Source organism: Euleptes europaea, chromosome 3, assembly GCF_029931775.1.
Source record: "Euleptes europaea isolate rEulEur1 chromosome 3, rEulEur1.hap1, whole genome shotgun sequence".
Taxonomy (NCBI): domain Eukaryota; kingdom Metazoa; phylum Chordata; class Lepidosauria; order Squamata; family Sphaerodactylidae; genus Euleptes; species Euleptes europaea.
The window spans coordinates 32,132,605-32,149,095 of NC_079314.1; the positions used below are offsets into that span (position 1 = coordinate 32,132,605).

Genomic DNA, 16,491 nt, shown 5'->3' on the forward strand with positions numbered 1-16,491 from the left:
GGTTTGGAGTTGTGGACTCTGATCTGGAGAACCGGGGTTTGATTCCCCACTCCCAGGGCCGGTGCTACCATTAGGAGAACTAGGCGGTTGCCTAGGGCGCAGACCTCAGAGGGGCGCAGTTTTCAACAGAATGGCTTCTTGAAGAAAAAAATGAAACTGACAACTGATAGATAGATAGATAGATACCACAACAGTGCTATAGAATATAGCTAATAATAATGTCTTATAAAAAGTTTTGTGCTTTTATTTTTTCTACAAGACATCTGTTCTTGAAAATTGGTTAGCAATTGGAGGGGGCACAAGTGGCTAGCCTTGGCTAGGGTGCAAAAATGACTGGCTCTGGCCCTGCCCACTCCTACACATGAAGCCAGCTGGGTGACCTTGAGCTAGTCACAGTTCTCTTAGAGTTCTCTCAGCCTCACCTACCTCACAGGGTGTCTGTTGTGAGGAGGGGAAAGGACGGTGATTGTAAGCGGGTTTGATTCTTCCTTAAGTGGTAGAGAAAGCTGGCATATAAAAAACAACTCTTCTTCAATGGCCGTGGATTTGGCAAAGAGACCTTCACAGTGTTTCTCATCCCCTTGGCCTGCCAGTTGCGATGTATTCAGATCCCTTGGTTTTATTTTGTATTTTATTCCGATGCTTATGATATCCCTGATGGTTTTCATCGCTTTGGACCATTTTCATTGCTTTGGACTGTTTATCCTGACCTGCTCACTGCTACTTTAAAAAAAAGCATTTCGATACTTTGCATTTTGTGTTTTTTTTAACTTTATTGTGAGGCACCCTACTTGTAGAATGACAGGGCAGCAATCTTTAAAATAAACAATACTCAAAAATATTTTCGCTTTAGCAGAGATTTGGCCTGGACACCCAGGAAAGAATCAGGTGGAATCTACCTATGACATGGTGTGCAGACTGGCTTCCTCCCTTTTTCCCTACGCAGAGATTTATGATGTAATTCATTCTCTGCCTTCCATTCTCATCCCCCTTCATGTAATAAGGATACCCAGTTTGATTTCCGCATATATCTGAAGAAGTGAGCTGTGAGTCAACAAAAGCAAATATTGAAATAATTTATGTTAGTCTTTAACATGCCCGTGGACTTTTTTCCTAATCAGCCTTGCCACGATTTTTGTCTCTTTCCTTCACTCCCTGCTCCTCACGACCCCCACACGCCTTTCTCCCAGCATTCATTTACAGTCAACCTGTTTCCCCTTCCTTGAGTCACCTGCCTTGGACCAGGGTTGGGGGATTTCTGAGACCCCCTCTCTTCTTGGGAACGTGCCCTGCCAATGGTGGGGAGAAACCCACAAAGCTGCCTTATACTGAATCACACCATTGGCCCATTAAGGTCAGTATTGTCTACTCAGACTGGCAGCAGCTCTCCAGGGTCTTAGGTAGAGATATTTCACATCACCTGACTCTTTTCACCAGAGATGCCGGGGATTGAACCTGGGACTTTCTGTATGCCAAACAAGTGCCCTGCCCTAGGAAGAGATAAACTACCAAGTTCAGCACAAACCTAAACACAGACCAATAACCCATGGTCTGTTCCGTGCTAGAGCAGAAGATTCAGAGCGAAAGGGACTGTTTCTTGTATAGTAATAGAGCATCTTTGCTGGGCATTTACAGCACTGGGGGTTCACTCAGGTTTCACTTCAGAACTTGGCTTTGGTTGCCACCATTCAGTGCTGGAATGTGTTGTGCGGTAGTCACCAAGGAGCATGTGCAAAGGGCCTTCTCACTACTAAGAATGATTATTATTGTCTTGGATTATTTATATTTACCCTTGTACATGGTGCTTTGCAGAGCAACGTAAGCAAAACAAAAAACCAAAAAAAACAAAGATAGGGCTTTGTCCCGAAGAGCTTACAATCTAACAAAGTGCTGCGTCTCGGATTACAGGGTGGGTGCTCCCATCACTGACAGAGTTGCCAACCGCCAGTTGGTGCCTGGACATCGCCCGGAATTACAACTGATCTTCAGGCTACAGAGATCAGTTCCCCTGGAGAAAATGGCCGCTTTGGAAGGTGTCATAATATATGTATGGCATTATACCCTGCTGAGGTCTCTTTCATCCCCACACCTTGCCCTCCCCCAGGCTGTACCCTCACATCTTCCAGGAATCTCCCAACCTGGAGTTGGCAACCCTAGATGGCTTTGTCTAAACAGGCATTGATTAAGACACTGAAGGCCAGGTTTGCTTGGAGGCAGGCTTAGCCCAGGACAATGTTTCTCAGCCCTAGAATATGTGAGGTAATAGAGGGAATAATAATCTCTCAGATGTATCCAGAGCCTCCCCCATAGAATGGGGGCTTAAGGGAAAAGCCTTCCAGGTCTCAGAGGGCGTAGCGAGCCAGTGTGGCATAGTGGTTAAGAGCGGTGGTTTGGAGCAGTGGGCTCTGATCTGGAGAACCGGGTTTGATTCCCCAGGAGGCTAATCTGGTGAACTTGATTTGTTTCTCCACTCCTACACACGAAGCCAGCTGGGTGACCTTGGGCCAGTCACACTCAGCCCCACCCACCTCACAGGGTGTCTGCTGCAGGGAGGGGAAGGGAAGGTTGATTGTAAGCCGGTTTGAGTCTCCCTTAAGTGGTAGAGAAAGTCGGCATATAAAAACCAACTCCTCTTCTTCTGGTGTCCGGCTGCATTGGGCCTTTCCAGGCCATGCCAGTGCTTCTTGCTCCTCGTTGCAAAATGTTTTAAGAAGGGATCGGTGTGCTGGGAGATTTGGTCAGGGTTATACGTCTGGTGTTGCGGTCACACCTGCTGCTCGTACTGTCCCTCTGTGGCAGTGAAAAAGTCCTCCAGGACATGCCTCAGATATTCAAAGGTGGGCCTCTGCTCGGGGATGTCTTTCCAGCACTGCAGCATCAGCTGATACAGCTCGTCCGGGCAGTTGTCAGGTGCAGGCATGCGGTAGCCACGCTCCAAATTCTGGATGACTTCCGGGTTGGTCATCCCTACAGTCACAATGCAGAACACTGAATCAGAAAAGGCTGGGAAAGACAGCACAAAGATATACAGACTGGGGATGGAGATGTCCCCCAACCAACTTGGTGCGTGTGTGAGTGTGTCTAAAGGGCCATCAAGCTGCGGCTGACCTAAGGCCACCCCATGAGGGTTTCAAGGCAAGAGACTGACAGAGGTGGTTTGCCATTGTGTTCCTCTGCACAGCAACCCTGGCATTTCTTGCGGGCCTCCCATCCAATTACTAACCAGAGCCAACTCTGCTTAGCTTCTGAGATCTGACGAGATCAGGCTAGCCTGGGCCATCCAGGTCAGGATCAATCATCTCTGGGCCTCCTTAAAGGTCCAAAGCACACCTCAGAATCCTTGCATCTGTAGCTGCGGTCCAAACAGGAACGTTATCAGCTTTATTAGAGCTAACTACAATCACAACGCAGTTAGTCAGCTTTCAGGTTTCACAAAACTCTTCCTCAAGCCCAATGTAAGAAAGAAAAAAAAAGGAAGGAATGGAATTAACAGAAGCTGCCCCAGTCTGCAATACGGTAACCTTCCCAAAACTACATTTTTTTATTTATCAGAAGGGGTGATGGTAGTAATTGGGGTAGTGGCAGCAACAGCAGTAGTAGTGTTAGTAACTGCAGTAGTAGTAATAAAGTAGTACAGAGATTATGAAATATCAAAATACAGGCCAAGGAAGGTTACGGTATCTATGGCCATTTATGCTGGGTCAGTTTTGATGCTAGCTCAAAGCTCTTTTAAAATGTGACCTTTAAAATGCCTTTTCATGGTCCCTACGCAAAAGGAGAAATTCTACACACACACCACTTGCCTGCTTCCTCGTTCCTTCCATTAGCAACCGCCGTTTGCATAGCTAACACATTTTGCATGCTTCCTTGAGGGGATTCTTTGAGGCGGGGTGCAGCAAACACAAAAGGTCGTGTTAAAGGGGCTTGTAAGAAATGCGAAGCATGATGGTTCTGCGTGAAAAACTCAAAAAAATATGCAGGGCACCAGTCTGGAACGTGCTGCTAATTACCAAGCATAAATGGCCTTTGTTTGTTAGTTAAAAAGAAAAATAGATGCAGGGCTTTTTTCTGCAAGAGGAAAAATTGCTACATGTTGCTGCTGAAAAATTCTGACCTGGATAAGGAATCCGGCCGTAGGTGATGATCTCGGTCAGCAGAATCCCGAATGACCAAACATCCGATTTTATGGTGAATGTCCCATAATTAATGGCCTCTGGGGCGGTCCACTTAATGGGGAACTTTGCTCCTGGAATAGACAAAGGAGGGGATGTTAGCTTGACAACATCGGTACACAATTGCTCCTTGGTGGTGTTTCTGGTGCCTTGACTTGCTTTGGCCACAAGACGGTGCTCTGTCTCCACTTGATGCCAAAAGACCTTACAAAGCAAGCCCATTTCACTGTCCCGAGCAGACACGCATTTTGCTAGGGTTGCCAGCTCTGGGTTGGGAAATACCTGGAGATTTTGGGGGTGGAGCCTGGGGAAGGCAGAGGTTGGGGACGAGAGGGACCTCAGCAGGGTACGATGGCATAGAGTCCACCCTCCTAAGCAGCCATTTTCTTCAGGGGAACTGATCTTGGTCGCCTGGAAAACAACTGTAATAATGGGAGATATGCAGTGCCACCTGGAGGTGGGCAACCCTACCTTTTGCACATTATTATAAACCCTCCCTAATGCAGGTCTGCACAGATGTTGCTTGAAAAATGCTGCAGGCAACATATCTAGGAAATGCAGGCTACAAAGACAAGTACCTCTGAGCATGGGCAGCCGGGCCATAGAACATGACCCTCACTGACGCTTTCTGATCCACTCAATATATCTGGCAAAATGGCGCACAAGAGTTTAGGCTGTGATTAGGGTTGCCAGCTCCGGGTTGAGAAATACCTGGAGATTTTGGGGGCAGAGCCTGAGGAGAGCAGGGTTTGAAGAGAGGAGGGACTTCAATGCCACAGAGTCCGATTGCCAAAGTGGCCATTTTCTCCAAGTCAACTGATCCCTATCGGCTGGAGATCAGTTGAAATAGCAGGAGATCTCCAGCCACCACCTGGAGGCTGGCAACCCCAGCTGTGATATATTTGCCCCTTTATAAAGCACAGTAGGATGTTGTGTTCTGTCTCATGAGGGCAACTGTCTCCAGACCTGTCAGCCCCCAAATTCCACCCCACTTTCCCATCACACTGGGCAAAATTCTTGGGGATGAATCTGCAATATAGCTCAGCTTTTGAAAGGCCTTTATTTACATCACAGGGGTCCCTGTTTTCTGTCTACCTAATTTCCACAGGAGCATTGGTCCCCATAACCAAACAGCAACCAATGTTTGGTCCTCTTCCTGAGGGGAACATGCCCTACTCTGTTGCCCATTGTGGCATCAGGGAAGCCCCAGAACTCTCCAGTTTTGCTTCCTGGGAAAAAAAAGAAGTAACTTTACTCTGTTGGAGCATCCACACAGCAGTTTTCCATGTACTTTCCTTATCTTAGCTGCCCACACCAACTATCCCTACCCCCCAGGCCTTAAAAACAACAACGGCAATAGCTAAATCACTATGTGTTATGATATTACAATGATCTGTTAACCAGGATTTACTGGATCCCAGCATACAGTTGTTATTTTAAAAATATGTCTCTAGCCCAGGGGTGTCAAACTCAATTGTTATGAGGGCTGGCTAAGATATAAATGTCTCTTGATCAGGTCGAGCCATGCCTTGCCATCCCAGATTGACAGTGGGGGGGGGGGGAGGCGGGCTGCCTCAGCTGGCTCATGGGCTGGATAAGAGCTCTCAAAGGGCTGGATCCAGCCCCCAAGCCTTATGTTTGACATCCCTGCTCTAGCCCTTTTCTTTCTGGAATTAGAATGGGAAATGTGCAGCACCTGTCCCCTTAGACCTCTGTAACAAAAAGCACCAGAGACATACTTTATTAAAAATGAGTGCTGGGAACTAGTGGGTTGTGTCATTATAATGTAAAAACACTATGGCAATTAACAATATTTTGTAAAAGTCTGAAAAAAGCCCTCTAGTGGGGGGGGGAGTAGCCATGGGGGGGCTGAGGCAAGGGAAATGGCATTGATGCAGTCAGGACCTGCAAAAATGCACACCTTCCAATCCTCACACTGTCCAAAAACATCTTTCCCAAAATATTGTACCAAACCTGGTTTGGGAAAGAGCACAGCAAAGCTGGTAGACTGCCTCTGCACATGGGGATTCCATTTAACTATCAATGAAAATAGCAAAAGTTAGACCTATTCTCCATTAACTAGTAACTTTCTGATTAAAATAGTGGTGGTCACCACACCTTGTGGTACTGACTTAAGAACATAAGAAAAGCCCTGCTGGATCAGACCAAGGCCCATCAAGTCCAGCAGTCTGCTCACACAGTGGCCAACCAGGTGCCTATAGGAAGCCCCCAAACAAGACGACTGCAGCAGCATTGTCCTGCCTGTGTTCCACAGCACCCAAGATAACAGGCATGCTTCTCTGATCCTGGAGAGTCCATAAGGTGATCCTATTATGGATCCTATTATGGCTCTATTATGGATCCATCCTACAGTCCATAAGGTGATTATGGACTGTAGTATTAAAAATTGCTTCAATATTCACAAGATCCAACAATGCAGAAGTACAGCTGCCTGCTGTACAGCCTATCTTTCTATTCTCTCCACTTCCACGGAGAACAAAAACAGAGATCATTAAACTAAAGTAACACAGTTCAGGAATATAATTTCAATACTGTTTTGCCCTTTGGGCTATCCAAAATTGTGATCCTTCCACCCACCATGACTGAACTGGGGTGGGGAGGAAATCGCTGGGCAGTTCCAAGAAAGGGAGCGGCTTCCTGTGTTACCACCATGCAAAATTTCCTCCGGCCGCTCCAACTCAAAACCACAGGCCCCCCTCATACACCCGCAGCGTGTGCAAAGCGCTCTTTCACACTTCTCCCTCGCACAGACAGAGCGGCCTCCTGTGGGTTTCAGCTTCCTCTAAGAAGTGAGGTTGTTGCGTCAGGCAAAAGCCAAACGAGAAGCAGAGGCGGTCTCTCAGCTGGTGTGTGTGTGGGGGGGGGTTAGGGTTTCCAGGCCCCTCTTCGAGGAGGTTTTTGGGGCGGAGCCTTCGGAGGGCGGGGTTTGGGGAGGGACTTCAGTGCCATAGAGTCCAATTGACAAAGCGACCATTTTCTCCAGGTGAACTGATCTCTATCGGTTGGAGATCCGTTGTAATAGCAGGAGATCTCCAGCTAGTACCTGGAGGTTGGCAATCTAGTGGGGATGCTCATGTGAATCCTCTGACCCGGGGAAGATGGAATCAGGAAAGGCTCCCCACGTACCACAGAGCCAGGGACCCAGTTACTAGTTCTTATTTCGGAACAAACTGCTGTATGTAGGGTTGCCAGGTCCGAGTTGGGAAATACCTGGAGGTTTTGCGGGCGGGGCCTGAGGAAGGCCTGGTTTGGAGAGGGGAGGGATTTCAACGCCATAGAGTCCAATTGCCAAAGTAGCCATTTTCGCCAGGTGAACTGATGTCTATCGGCTGGAGATCAGTTGTAATAGCATACCTTTCCCTAGGCTTCTCTTGCAAAGAGTTCCCCAAAATGTGCTAGCTTAGGGCTGGAGAAATTGAATAAGGTTGAGGAAGGGCCATACACCTAACCTTGCGTTAACCTGCCCTGCCGCTTCTCCACCATTTCCTTTGACGTTCACTCTTTCTTCCAGTGCAGCAAAGCTAACAAAAAGGGAGGGAAAGGGTTGCCCGCTTCACCTTTACGATTTGCAAATGTCAATTCTGCATCAGCAATGATGCACATAGGGAAACGCCCTTTTGAAGTCTCCCCAGCAACTGTAGAAACAGGTGGAAGGTAGAAGTATCCCCCAGTAGCCACTTTTGCTTGGTGGGAAGGAGAGTGGAGGATGGGGAGAGGGGGGGTATGCCAGATGACACTGCCCCCCCTCCAGTAGCCGTCTTTTCCTTGCAAGCAACTTCCTGCCTTTCCCAGGGCTTTGCTCCTTGTTCCCAGCAGGCAATTTGCAAAAGTCAGGGCACTCTGCCAGGACTGCCCTACAGCCACTTCACCACTGCTAGATCTAGGGTTGCTAAAAGCCAGGTGGTGGTAGGCAAACCCCTGCCAATCCACCTGGCTGCCCACCAACCAGCTGAGGGTTGGCGGGCTACACGTGCACATGTGCCTGCCCTCGGCGACACATCACTTCCGGTTTACACCGGGAAGCGTTGCCCGGAAGCATCACAGTTTGAGTGGTAAAGGCCTCTTGCGATACGGCACTTCCGGGTGTAAACTGGAAGTGACGCAATCGCTTCGGCGCGGCCACGATCTCACCTCACCTCCACCCTAAAAACCTCCTGCCGGAGGAGAGGAAAGATCTGGTAAGCCTGGCTAGGTCCGAGACCAGTATACTTGAAGCATGGAGGTTTGACTCTTGAAAGCTTATACTCAGGATATCTTGTTGGTCTTTAAGGTGTGACTAGACTCGAATCTTGCTCTTCTACCAAAGACCAACATGGCTACCCACCTAAAACTACTAGCACGAGGGAGCTAGCCCTCTACTCTTCTAAAAAAATGCCTTGTGATACTGTGAGTGGACTGGGGAACAGTGGGCACAGATGTAGCTGCCTATACAGAGCCAGACCACTGGTCCGCCAAGGTCAGTGTTGCCTTCTCTGACTGGCAGCATCTCTCCAGAGTCTCAGGCTGAGGTCTTTCACATCACCTACTCTGCCTGATCCTTTTAATTGGAGATGCTGGGGACCAATCCTGGGACTTCCCACATACAAAGCAGATGCTCTACCACTGAGCCATGGTCTAACATTATAGGAACGGTAACCCCCAAAACTGTGGGGGTTTGTTGTTGCTGTTGCCTATATTGTTCCTAGCATAACGAATAATTAGGCAAATGGGATAGGGGAAAAAAATGTGGGCTAGCACTTTTGGACAGCATTGAGGCAAGTCCTCAGTGAGGATGCTACTGTGCTGCAGGGGCTCAGCTCTCTTCCAGCCACCAGCAATGTGGGAAGTGAGGGAGTGGCCACCAAGACCCATGCCTAGGGTTCCCAGCTTCGGGTTGGGAAATACCTGGAGACTTTGAGGGTGGAGCCTGAGGAAGGTGGGGTTTGGGGAGGGGAGGGACTTCAATGGGGTATAATGCCACAAAGTCTGCCTTCCACAGCAACCATTTTCTCCAGGTGATCTGATCTCTGTCACCTGGAGATGAGTTGTAATAACGGGAGATCTCAAGCCACCACCTGGAGGTTGGCAACCCTAGGAAGAATACACACCTTCTTGAGCGGTATACTCATCGTCCTCTATCAGACGGGCCAGGCCAAAATCGGCAATCTTGCAGCAAAGGGTCTCGGACACCAGGATGTTGGCAGCTCGCAGGTCACGGTGGATGTAATTTTTCTTCTCCAAGAAAGCCATTCCTTCAGCTACCTTTGTTGGGGAAGAGAATGGGCTGGTTACTACAGGCCAAGATCAACCTGGCAGATAGGGTTGCCAGGTCTCTCTTCGCCACCAGCAGGAGGTTTTGGGGGCAGAGCCTGAGGAGGGCGTGGTTTGGGGAGGGACTTCAATGCCATAGAGTCCAATTGCCAAAGTGGCCATTTTCTCCAGGTTAATTGATTTCTGTTGGCTGGAGATCGGGTGTAATAGCAGGATATCTCCAGCTAGTACCTGGAGGTTGGCAAGCCTACTGGTAGAGTAGCCAGCTCCAGGCTGGGAGATTCCTGGAGATTTGGAGGTGGAGCCTGGGAAGGGCAGGGTTTGGGGAGAAGAGGGTCCTCAAGTATAATGCCACAGAGTTAGCCATTCAGAGCAGCCATTTTCTCCAGGGGAGCTGATCTCTGTAGTCTGGAGATCAGTTGTAGCTCCAGGCCCCAGTTGGAAGTTTGCTCTTGTCCATTCATCCACTTTAATGCTGTCCCTCCTTCCATCTCCAAATGGGTTAACCTCATACTTCAAGACAGGCAGGATTTCACCCCCAATGGATTCCTCTGTCACTGAATCTCCTTGGTTTTAAACTGGAACTCTAAAATTTGTAGATTGGGGGGTTTGAGTATTTTTATGCCTTCCATCTTGAGATTGTAATGCCCAGATATAAGGGCTGGTTGAGGACACTATGTATTCATACGCGCACACACATGGAAGCTTTGGGAACGTTGGCATCCACAACTATAAGAGGCCAACAGATTACATTGCTTGCCTGGTACGGCCTTTCACCAGTAGAGAAAACAGTGTCTTTGAATTACCTTCATCCTTAGGAATGTGGTTTTGAGTTACTAAGATCACAAGACCTAGCACTTGCTTAGAGACGCCTTCGGGCAATATCTATAGGCTATGCTAATTAATGTGGAGTAGACACCTAATGTCTATAGGTGCTTTTGTGTATCAATCTGCTTGTCAGCAGCTATGGGCCTGCCCCATCCGAATGCATAAATGATACTGAGCTTCCTTTGTTCTCTGGTGAGTAACTCTGCATCTTATTTATGGGTTATTTCACCCCAGGTCTGTGTTTAGCTAAACAAAGAACTGTTGCTTTTAACCTCCTCCTTGTTGTCTTTATTGGACTCTATAAGACCACCAGGCACTTCATATGGCGCCCAACGTGGGGCGAAGCTGCAAGGCTGCCTCCCTATTTTTTTAACACCCCAACATAATTGGGAGGGGATTCGCTTTTAGAATCCTCTAGCCTTCGGTAGGTGGGCATGGAGAAAATTGCCCCAGAGGAAGCCTGATGTCGCTAGTGCGCACCCAGCCCTTTTGGCTGGAGAGACCCCAGCTTGCTTCCCTGGGGGGCGAAGGACTCCAGAAAAAGCCCACCCGAACGTTCGCTCAAGGAGGTTAAACTGTGTGAAGAGGAATGAATGGCTGGGATTGCAATCCGTTGTGAGTATGATGAAAGAAAAACAAAACAGAACATGTGCATGTGTGTGTATGAATGAAGGCAGCTGATTTTTACTGTCTGTGTGAAAGGTGTTGCCTCATAAAATCCCGGAGTAATGGTAGTAGCCCCCCACCATGGTGAGGTCGGATTGCAGGTAACTGGCAGGGAAAAGAATCCCGGGTTCCATCAGTCAGTTCCCGCTGACGAGTGAAGAAAAGCCTTAGCCGGAGGGGTCCTCATGGATCAGAGCCATGGGATGTGTGTTAAAAAACTCAAAGAAAACTTTTATCCCTGGTTTTCCTGTTTCTACTTACTGCCCTCTGGGGTATTGGGGTAAGAGTGTTAATTCAGGACCAGAGGATTAAAAGTAAGAGGACAAAAGGTCCCTTTGAAGTTTAAAAAGCCGAGATGCATCAGAAAAAGGTTAACCGTATATAAGGGGAATGAAAGTAAAATAAAAGATTTTTTTTAAGTGAAAAAAAAAGTTGTTTAGATTTTAAAGAATGAATTCTATTGAAGCTTTCTTTCTTTCTCTCTTAAAAAGCTGTTTTTTACTTATCAAGCTGTTTTGTATCTGCCTAGCCCTGCATAGCCAAATACATGCCTTCCATAAATCACTTCCCCCTTTTCTCCCTCCTCCTTTCTCATTTCGCAAAAAAAAAAATGCAGCCTGCTCCCTGCTGGGGTGCCAGATTTAGACAGGAGCGGGACGCAATGTTGGCTGCTGGGGAAAGGGAAAGGCTCATTCCTTGTGCTTGTTCTGTTCGGCTTCTTTCTCTGTGTTTAGTGTTTGTTTTGTGGTGATATAAAGCAGACAAAAAATTGAGCATGTGTAATTTCATATGGTGGCTGTAAAAGTGTAAAGAGGGTAAGTTCTAAAAGTGGAAGAAGGGGGGCTGTCTTCATGACAGACTGTTGTCATTGATGGATCTTGGTTTAATAAACGTTGAAAAAGGTGGTAAAGTGGTTTGTATATTGAAAGCAAAGGAGGCAATGTGAAAGGGTTATTTAATATGATATTTGGAAGGTTTAGCTGTGCACATAAAGGAAAGGAATGAAAAAGTGTATACAGAAAAGAGCAAAGAAATTAAACATTATTTTGTTGTATTTTAATTGAAAATTTTTAAGCTTGTTTTGGTTAAAAAAAAACCTCAGCCTTACAGGGTTCCATGTTGGTATTACATTTAAAAAGTATTAAATGCTGCTGTATATAGTAAAACAAAAATATTATAAAATTGTGCTTCTCTTATCTGTTGCTGGGTCAACAAAATGTCTTTTTTATTGTTTTAAACATGTTTGGCTAAGAGTGAAAATAAGCTGTCAATTCCCTGATCACCAAACCCCCATCCTGCTCTAATGGTTATGTTAATTTTGATGTTAAAGTGTTTGTAAAATTAGTGTCTTTTGTCTTTTAAGCAGGTACCCACAGTATTCTTTAATTGTTGATAACAAAATAAAATGCAGGTTATCTTCAAGTTAAAAATTGAAATGCCTAAAGGTTTTACAAAGGGCATCATGAATCCAGCATTTTATAAAATGGTAATATTGGCTATTTTTATAAGTTTATCCAGACTTCTATGTATGTATTTTTAAAGGTTGCTGCTCTGCATTTCTTCTGAATTATGTTAAAAGCCTGCTCCACAACCCTCATATAAAAGAAATCACACAGAGCAAGGCTGTATGCATTTTTGCATTTTAAAAAGAGGTGGGGCCTCAACAATGGCCATGTTAAGGTGGCACCTACCTTGTCCACATCATCCATTCAACATAGCATGTGCCCTCCCCCAGAAAAACAAAAAAACAAAACAAAAAGAGGTAATATAAAAGTTTAATTATAATGTGTTTGTTTTCTGTATCAATTATTGCATATAACAATTGAACTTGCAGTTTCCCCTGCCCTGAAATAAAAAGGGGGGGGGGCAGAAGCTGGTTCCTCTTTTTATTTCTAAAATTGTTTTTTTCAGGTTAATAATTGCATCAAATATACGTAAGGTTGCACATATTCCCATTCAAAGTTAGCAAAGTGCTTTTCATTATAGTTTTTGGGATACTTTGTTTGAAAAGGGATGGTAAAGAAAGTTGTTATTGTTTTTTCTAGGATGTGCAATTCCTAAATTGTTGTTTCTGCCATTTATTATACCATGTCTTATAAGGTGTATATGCTCTTCCGTTAACGCTTCTTGTTTAATTGCATTGCTGGCTCACCAAAACCCCACTGGGGCTCCTGCTAACTCTATGCTTCTTCAAACTATCTTTCCCAAAGTTTGTCCACCTCTTGGACTCTTAATAAAGCAGTTTTAGGGATCTCCCGGAATCTCCTGGAATCACCCTGAAATTGACAAGAATGTCAATTAACATGAAAAAGGGGGAAAATAAAGTGCCCCTAATAAAGGTCTTTTACCTGTGGCACTATAAACTGCCCCTGTATACATAAGCAGGCGCAGAAATCCTCCTTTTAGATGCAACACCCGTGTAGATAAACGCATGTCAAGAACAACCCCTCCATCCAGCCTTTAATGCTAGAAGTGTGGCGTTCAGGTACTGTTAATGTTGTAGTTTATTGCAGGGTCTCCATCAAAGACAATGACCCCTTTGCAAAGATGTTTTTCCTGAGTCAAAAAAAAATGGTTTCCAGTGCCTGACCCTGTTTCCAGCCTCTTCATCATTACTCTAGCCCTTATTCAACACTCACAAAGACTGATTCCTTTTTTAAAAGTAAGGCTTGGACTTTCTTACTGCTACAAAAGATGTCTGTTTTGACCGTGTCTTTTAATACAGGTCAAGTAATTAAAATGCCTAAAAAAACTCCTGAGGGCCTGTGCCAGATATAATGTCATTCCAGGCAAATGGGTACTGATCCAGGAACTCTGCGGAGCTGATGGCCTACAACTGAGGTAAAGCAAATGTTCCAGGTACTGCTCAATTACCTTTTACAGCGGTCAAAAGTCGCAGAAAAGACAGCGTGGAAACATGCTAGTCATGTGGAAAAGGTATCCCAGATGCCTGATGCTGAATCAACAATAAAAATCTCGGGCCCTAAACCCTCACTTTGTTTCTGCAGAGAGGGAGCACAACGTTTACTAACTTAGACACCCCTCTGGATAATGGGGGCCCTTCCTGAGTGTTTCCAATGTGATTTCTGGAGGCGATTGACACTGACACTGACAGTTACAAAAGGACTAAGTTTTGTTGTTTAAAAAGTTTGTGGAAACACTAAAATTGTGTTTGATTTTAATACGGACTTTGGCTACACATCTCCATCTTTCAGACTATACATAAAGAGACTAATTATATGGACCTTGCCCACGTGCCTGTCAGCCCTGTTATCAAAAAGTGACTATTAAACTGAAACCATCAACACAGGTGTACTAAAAAGATTGTGGGGATATCAACAAGGGTTTTCTAATCATCATAACCAGGACATATTTGGACTTACGAACCACTTAAAGACATTTTGCCTGTGACATTCGGTTTGATACTCTAAATGGACAATATTATAGGTGCAAGTGTTTCATAATGTATGCCAAGTACAAACTGGGGATTTATGGGGAGTTCTTAATATGTCTGCATAGAAGGTTGTTTATTGCTTAATGATCCTTTTTGGTTTATTGTCTGTTGCTGCCTACAGTGCCTGCCCTCAGGTTCTATATATATTGACACTTTAGCTTAAACTCTCATGCCTGCAGTTGCTCTCAGCACCAATTGTTCTATTAACCTGCTGATCCAACGCGCACTGTCCCAAGGAGTTTGTGCGCCTCCTGGACCCCTAGCCCCCTCACACTCCCGCACTTTAAAAGAATTTAAAGGTAACAAGGAAAAGGGGGGAAATGTAATGCCCAGATATAAGGGCTGGTTTAGAACACTATGTATTCATATGCACACACATGGAAGCTTTGGGAACGTTGGCATCCACGACTATAAGAGGCCAACAGATTACATTGCTTGCCTGGTACGGCCTTTCACCAGTAGAGAAAACAGTGTCTTTGAATTACCTTCATCCTTAGGAATGTGGTTTCGAGTTACTAAGATCACAAGATCTAGCACTTGCTTAGAGACACCTTCGGGCAATATCTATAGGCTATGCTAATTAATGTGGAGTAGACACCTAACGTCTATTGGTGCTTTTGTGTATCAATCTGCTTGTCAGCAGCTATGGGCCTGCCCCATCCGAATGCATAAATGATACTGAGCTTCCTTTGTTCTCTGGTGAGTAACTCTGCATCTTATTTGTGAGTTATTTCACCCCAGGTCTGTGTTTAGCTAAATAAAGAACTGTTGCTTTTAACCTCCTCCTCGTTGTCTTTATTGGACTCTATAAGACAACCAGGCACTTCAAGATTTGCCTGGCACCTGCCTTACTATCTTTTAGGTGCCTGGCCAAAACATTTCTTTTAACCAGGCTTTATCTTTCCAGCTGTTTTATGGTCAGATATTTGTTTTATGGATAGTTTTACAGCGCTTTTATGTCACTGGGCTTGTTTGAATGTCTTACGTTTTTTTAAAAATATTGCTCATTTATTATTTTAATTGCAAGCTGCCTCGAGGAGAACTCTGGAGAGGCAGCATAAATATTTCCTAAATAAAATAAATTGTAACCCCTTCAAATAAAAACCACAGTTCCCTAGAGAGGGGAAGACACAATGAAGCTGGCTTACGTATGTCATGTAAATACGCTACTAGCTTCCGTTTTGCCAGCAGAAATCCTGCCCAACATTTTTTTCCACCATTGGGGGTAAAAAGGTTTCCAAAGAATAGAAACTCCCCCTCCTATTTCCTAACACAATTATTCCCTTATAGGGTTTGCCAACTCTGGGGGTGGAACCTGGGGAGGGAGGGGTTTGGGGAGGGGCAGGACCTCTATGGGGTATGCCATATAGTCCAAAGCAGCCATTTTTTCCAGGGGAGCTGATCTCTGTCACCTGGCAATCAGCTTTAATTCTGGGAGATCTCCAGGGCCCACCTGGAGACTGGCAACCCTAATTCCCTAACACCATGTCCTCCCCTGCTGTCTTACTAGGTTTTGTTCCCTCCAGACCCCACCCAAACCCGTTTCACACCTGTGCTGCCATATCCAAGAGTTTATAAATGGTTAGGTGCAGTCCTTCTTCATCCTTGAAAAAGTCTACCAAGTTTCCTGCCAGGAAAGAAAAATATATGTAAATGTCGTCAAGCTGAAACTGACTGAAGGCAACCCCAGCAGGAGGCTTTCAAGGCAAGTGAGAAGCAGAGGTGGTTTGCCATTGCCTTCCTCTGCAGATTCTTCCTTGGGGTGGTCTCCCATTCAAGTACTGACCCTGCTTACTACCTAAGATCTGATGAGATCAGGCTAAACCATGCCACCTTCCCACCCCGAGAAAGAAAGAAAAAAACACTTATCAAAACATGCAAAGTAACAATATGGATGCAAGCGCCTCTGACTGCCTGTAGAGTGTATTTCCTTCACCAGTGAATAATTACAACCCATCTATACATACACACAGACACATTTATATATAAAGGGCCTCCAGAACAGAGGACACGTCTTTCAAGAATTCTTCAACTTCGGCATCTCTTTTTAGAAAAAGTCCACCACTGAATATGGGGGCAGTGTCTTTCTTGTGGACAATT

At 45.6% G+C, this 16,491-nt stretch overlaps 1 protein-coding gene across 1 annotated transcript in view; it reads right to left on the reverse strand.

Moving 5' to 3' along the window:
- Positions 1-2,764: 2,764 nt before the first annotated feature.
- The window catches only part of LCK (LCK proto-oncogene, Src family tyrosine kinase), a 29,246-nt gene continuing 15,519 nt past the window's right edge, over positions 2,765-16,491 (reverse strand). Inside the window, exons 9-12 of the mRNA XM_056845766.1 lie at positions 15,942-16,018; positions 9,281-9,434; positions 4,115-4,246; positions 2,765-2,967 (exon numbers count right to left, since the gene is read on the reverse strand). Of these exons, the coding sequence (XP_056701744.1) occupies positions 2,765-2,967; positions 4,115-4,246; positions 9,281-9,434; positions 15,942-16,018 (566 nt within the window). The remainder of the gene's footprint in view (positions 2,968-4,114; positions 4,247-9,280; positions 9,435-15,941; positions 16,019-16,491) is intronic.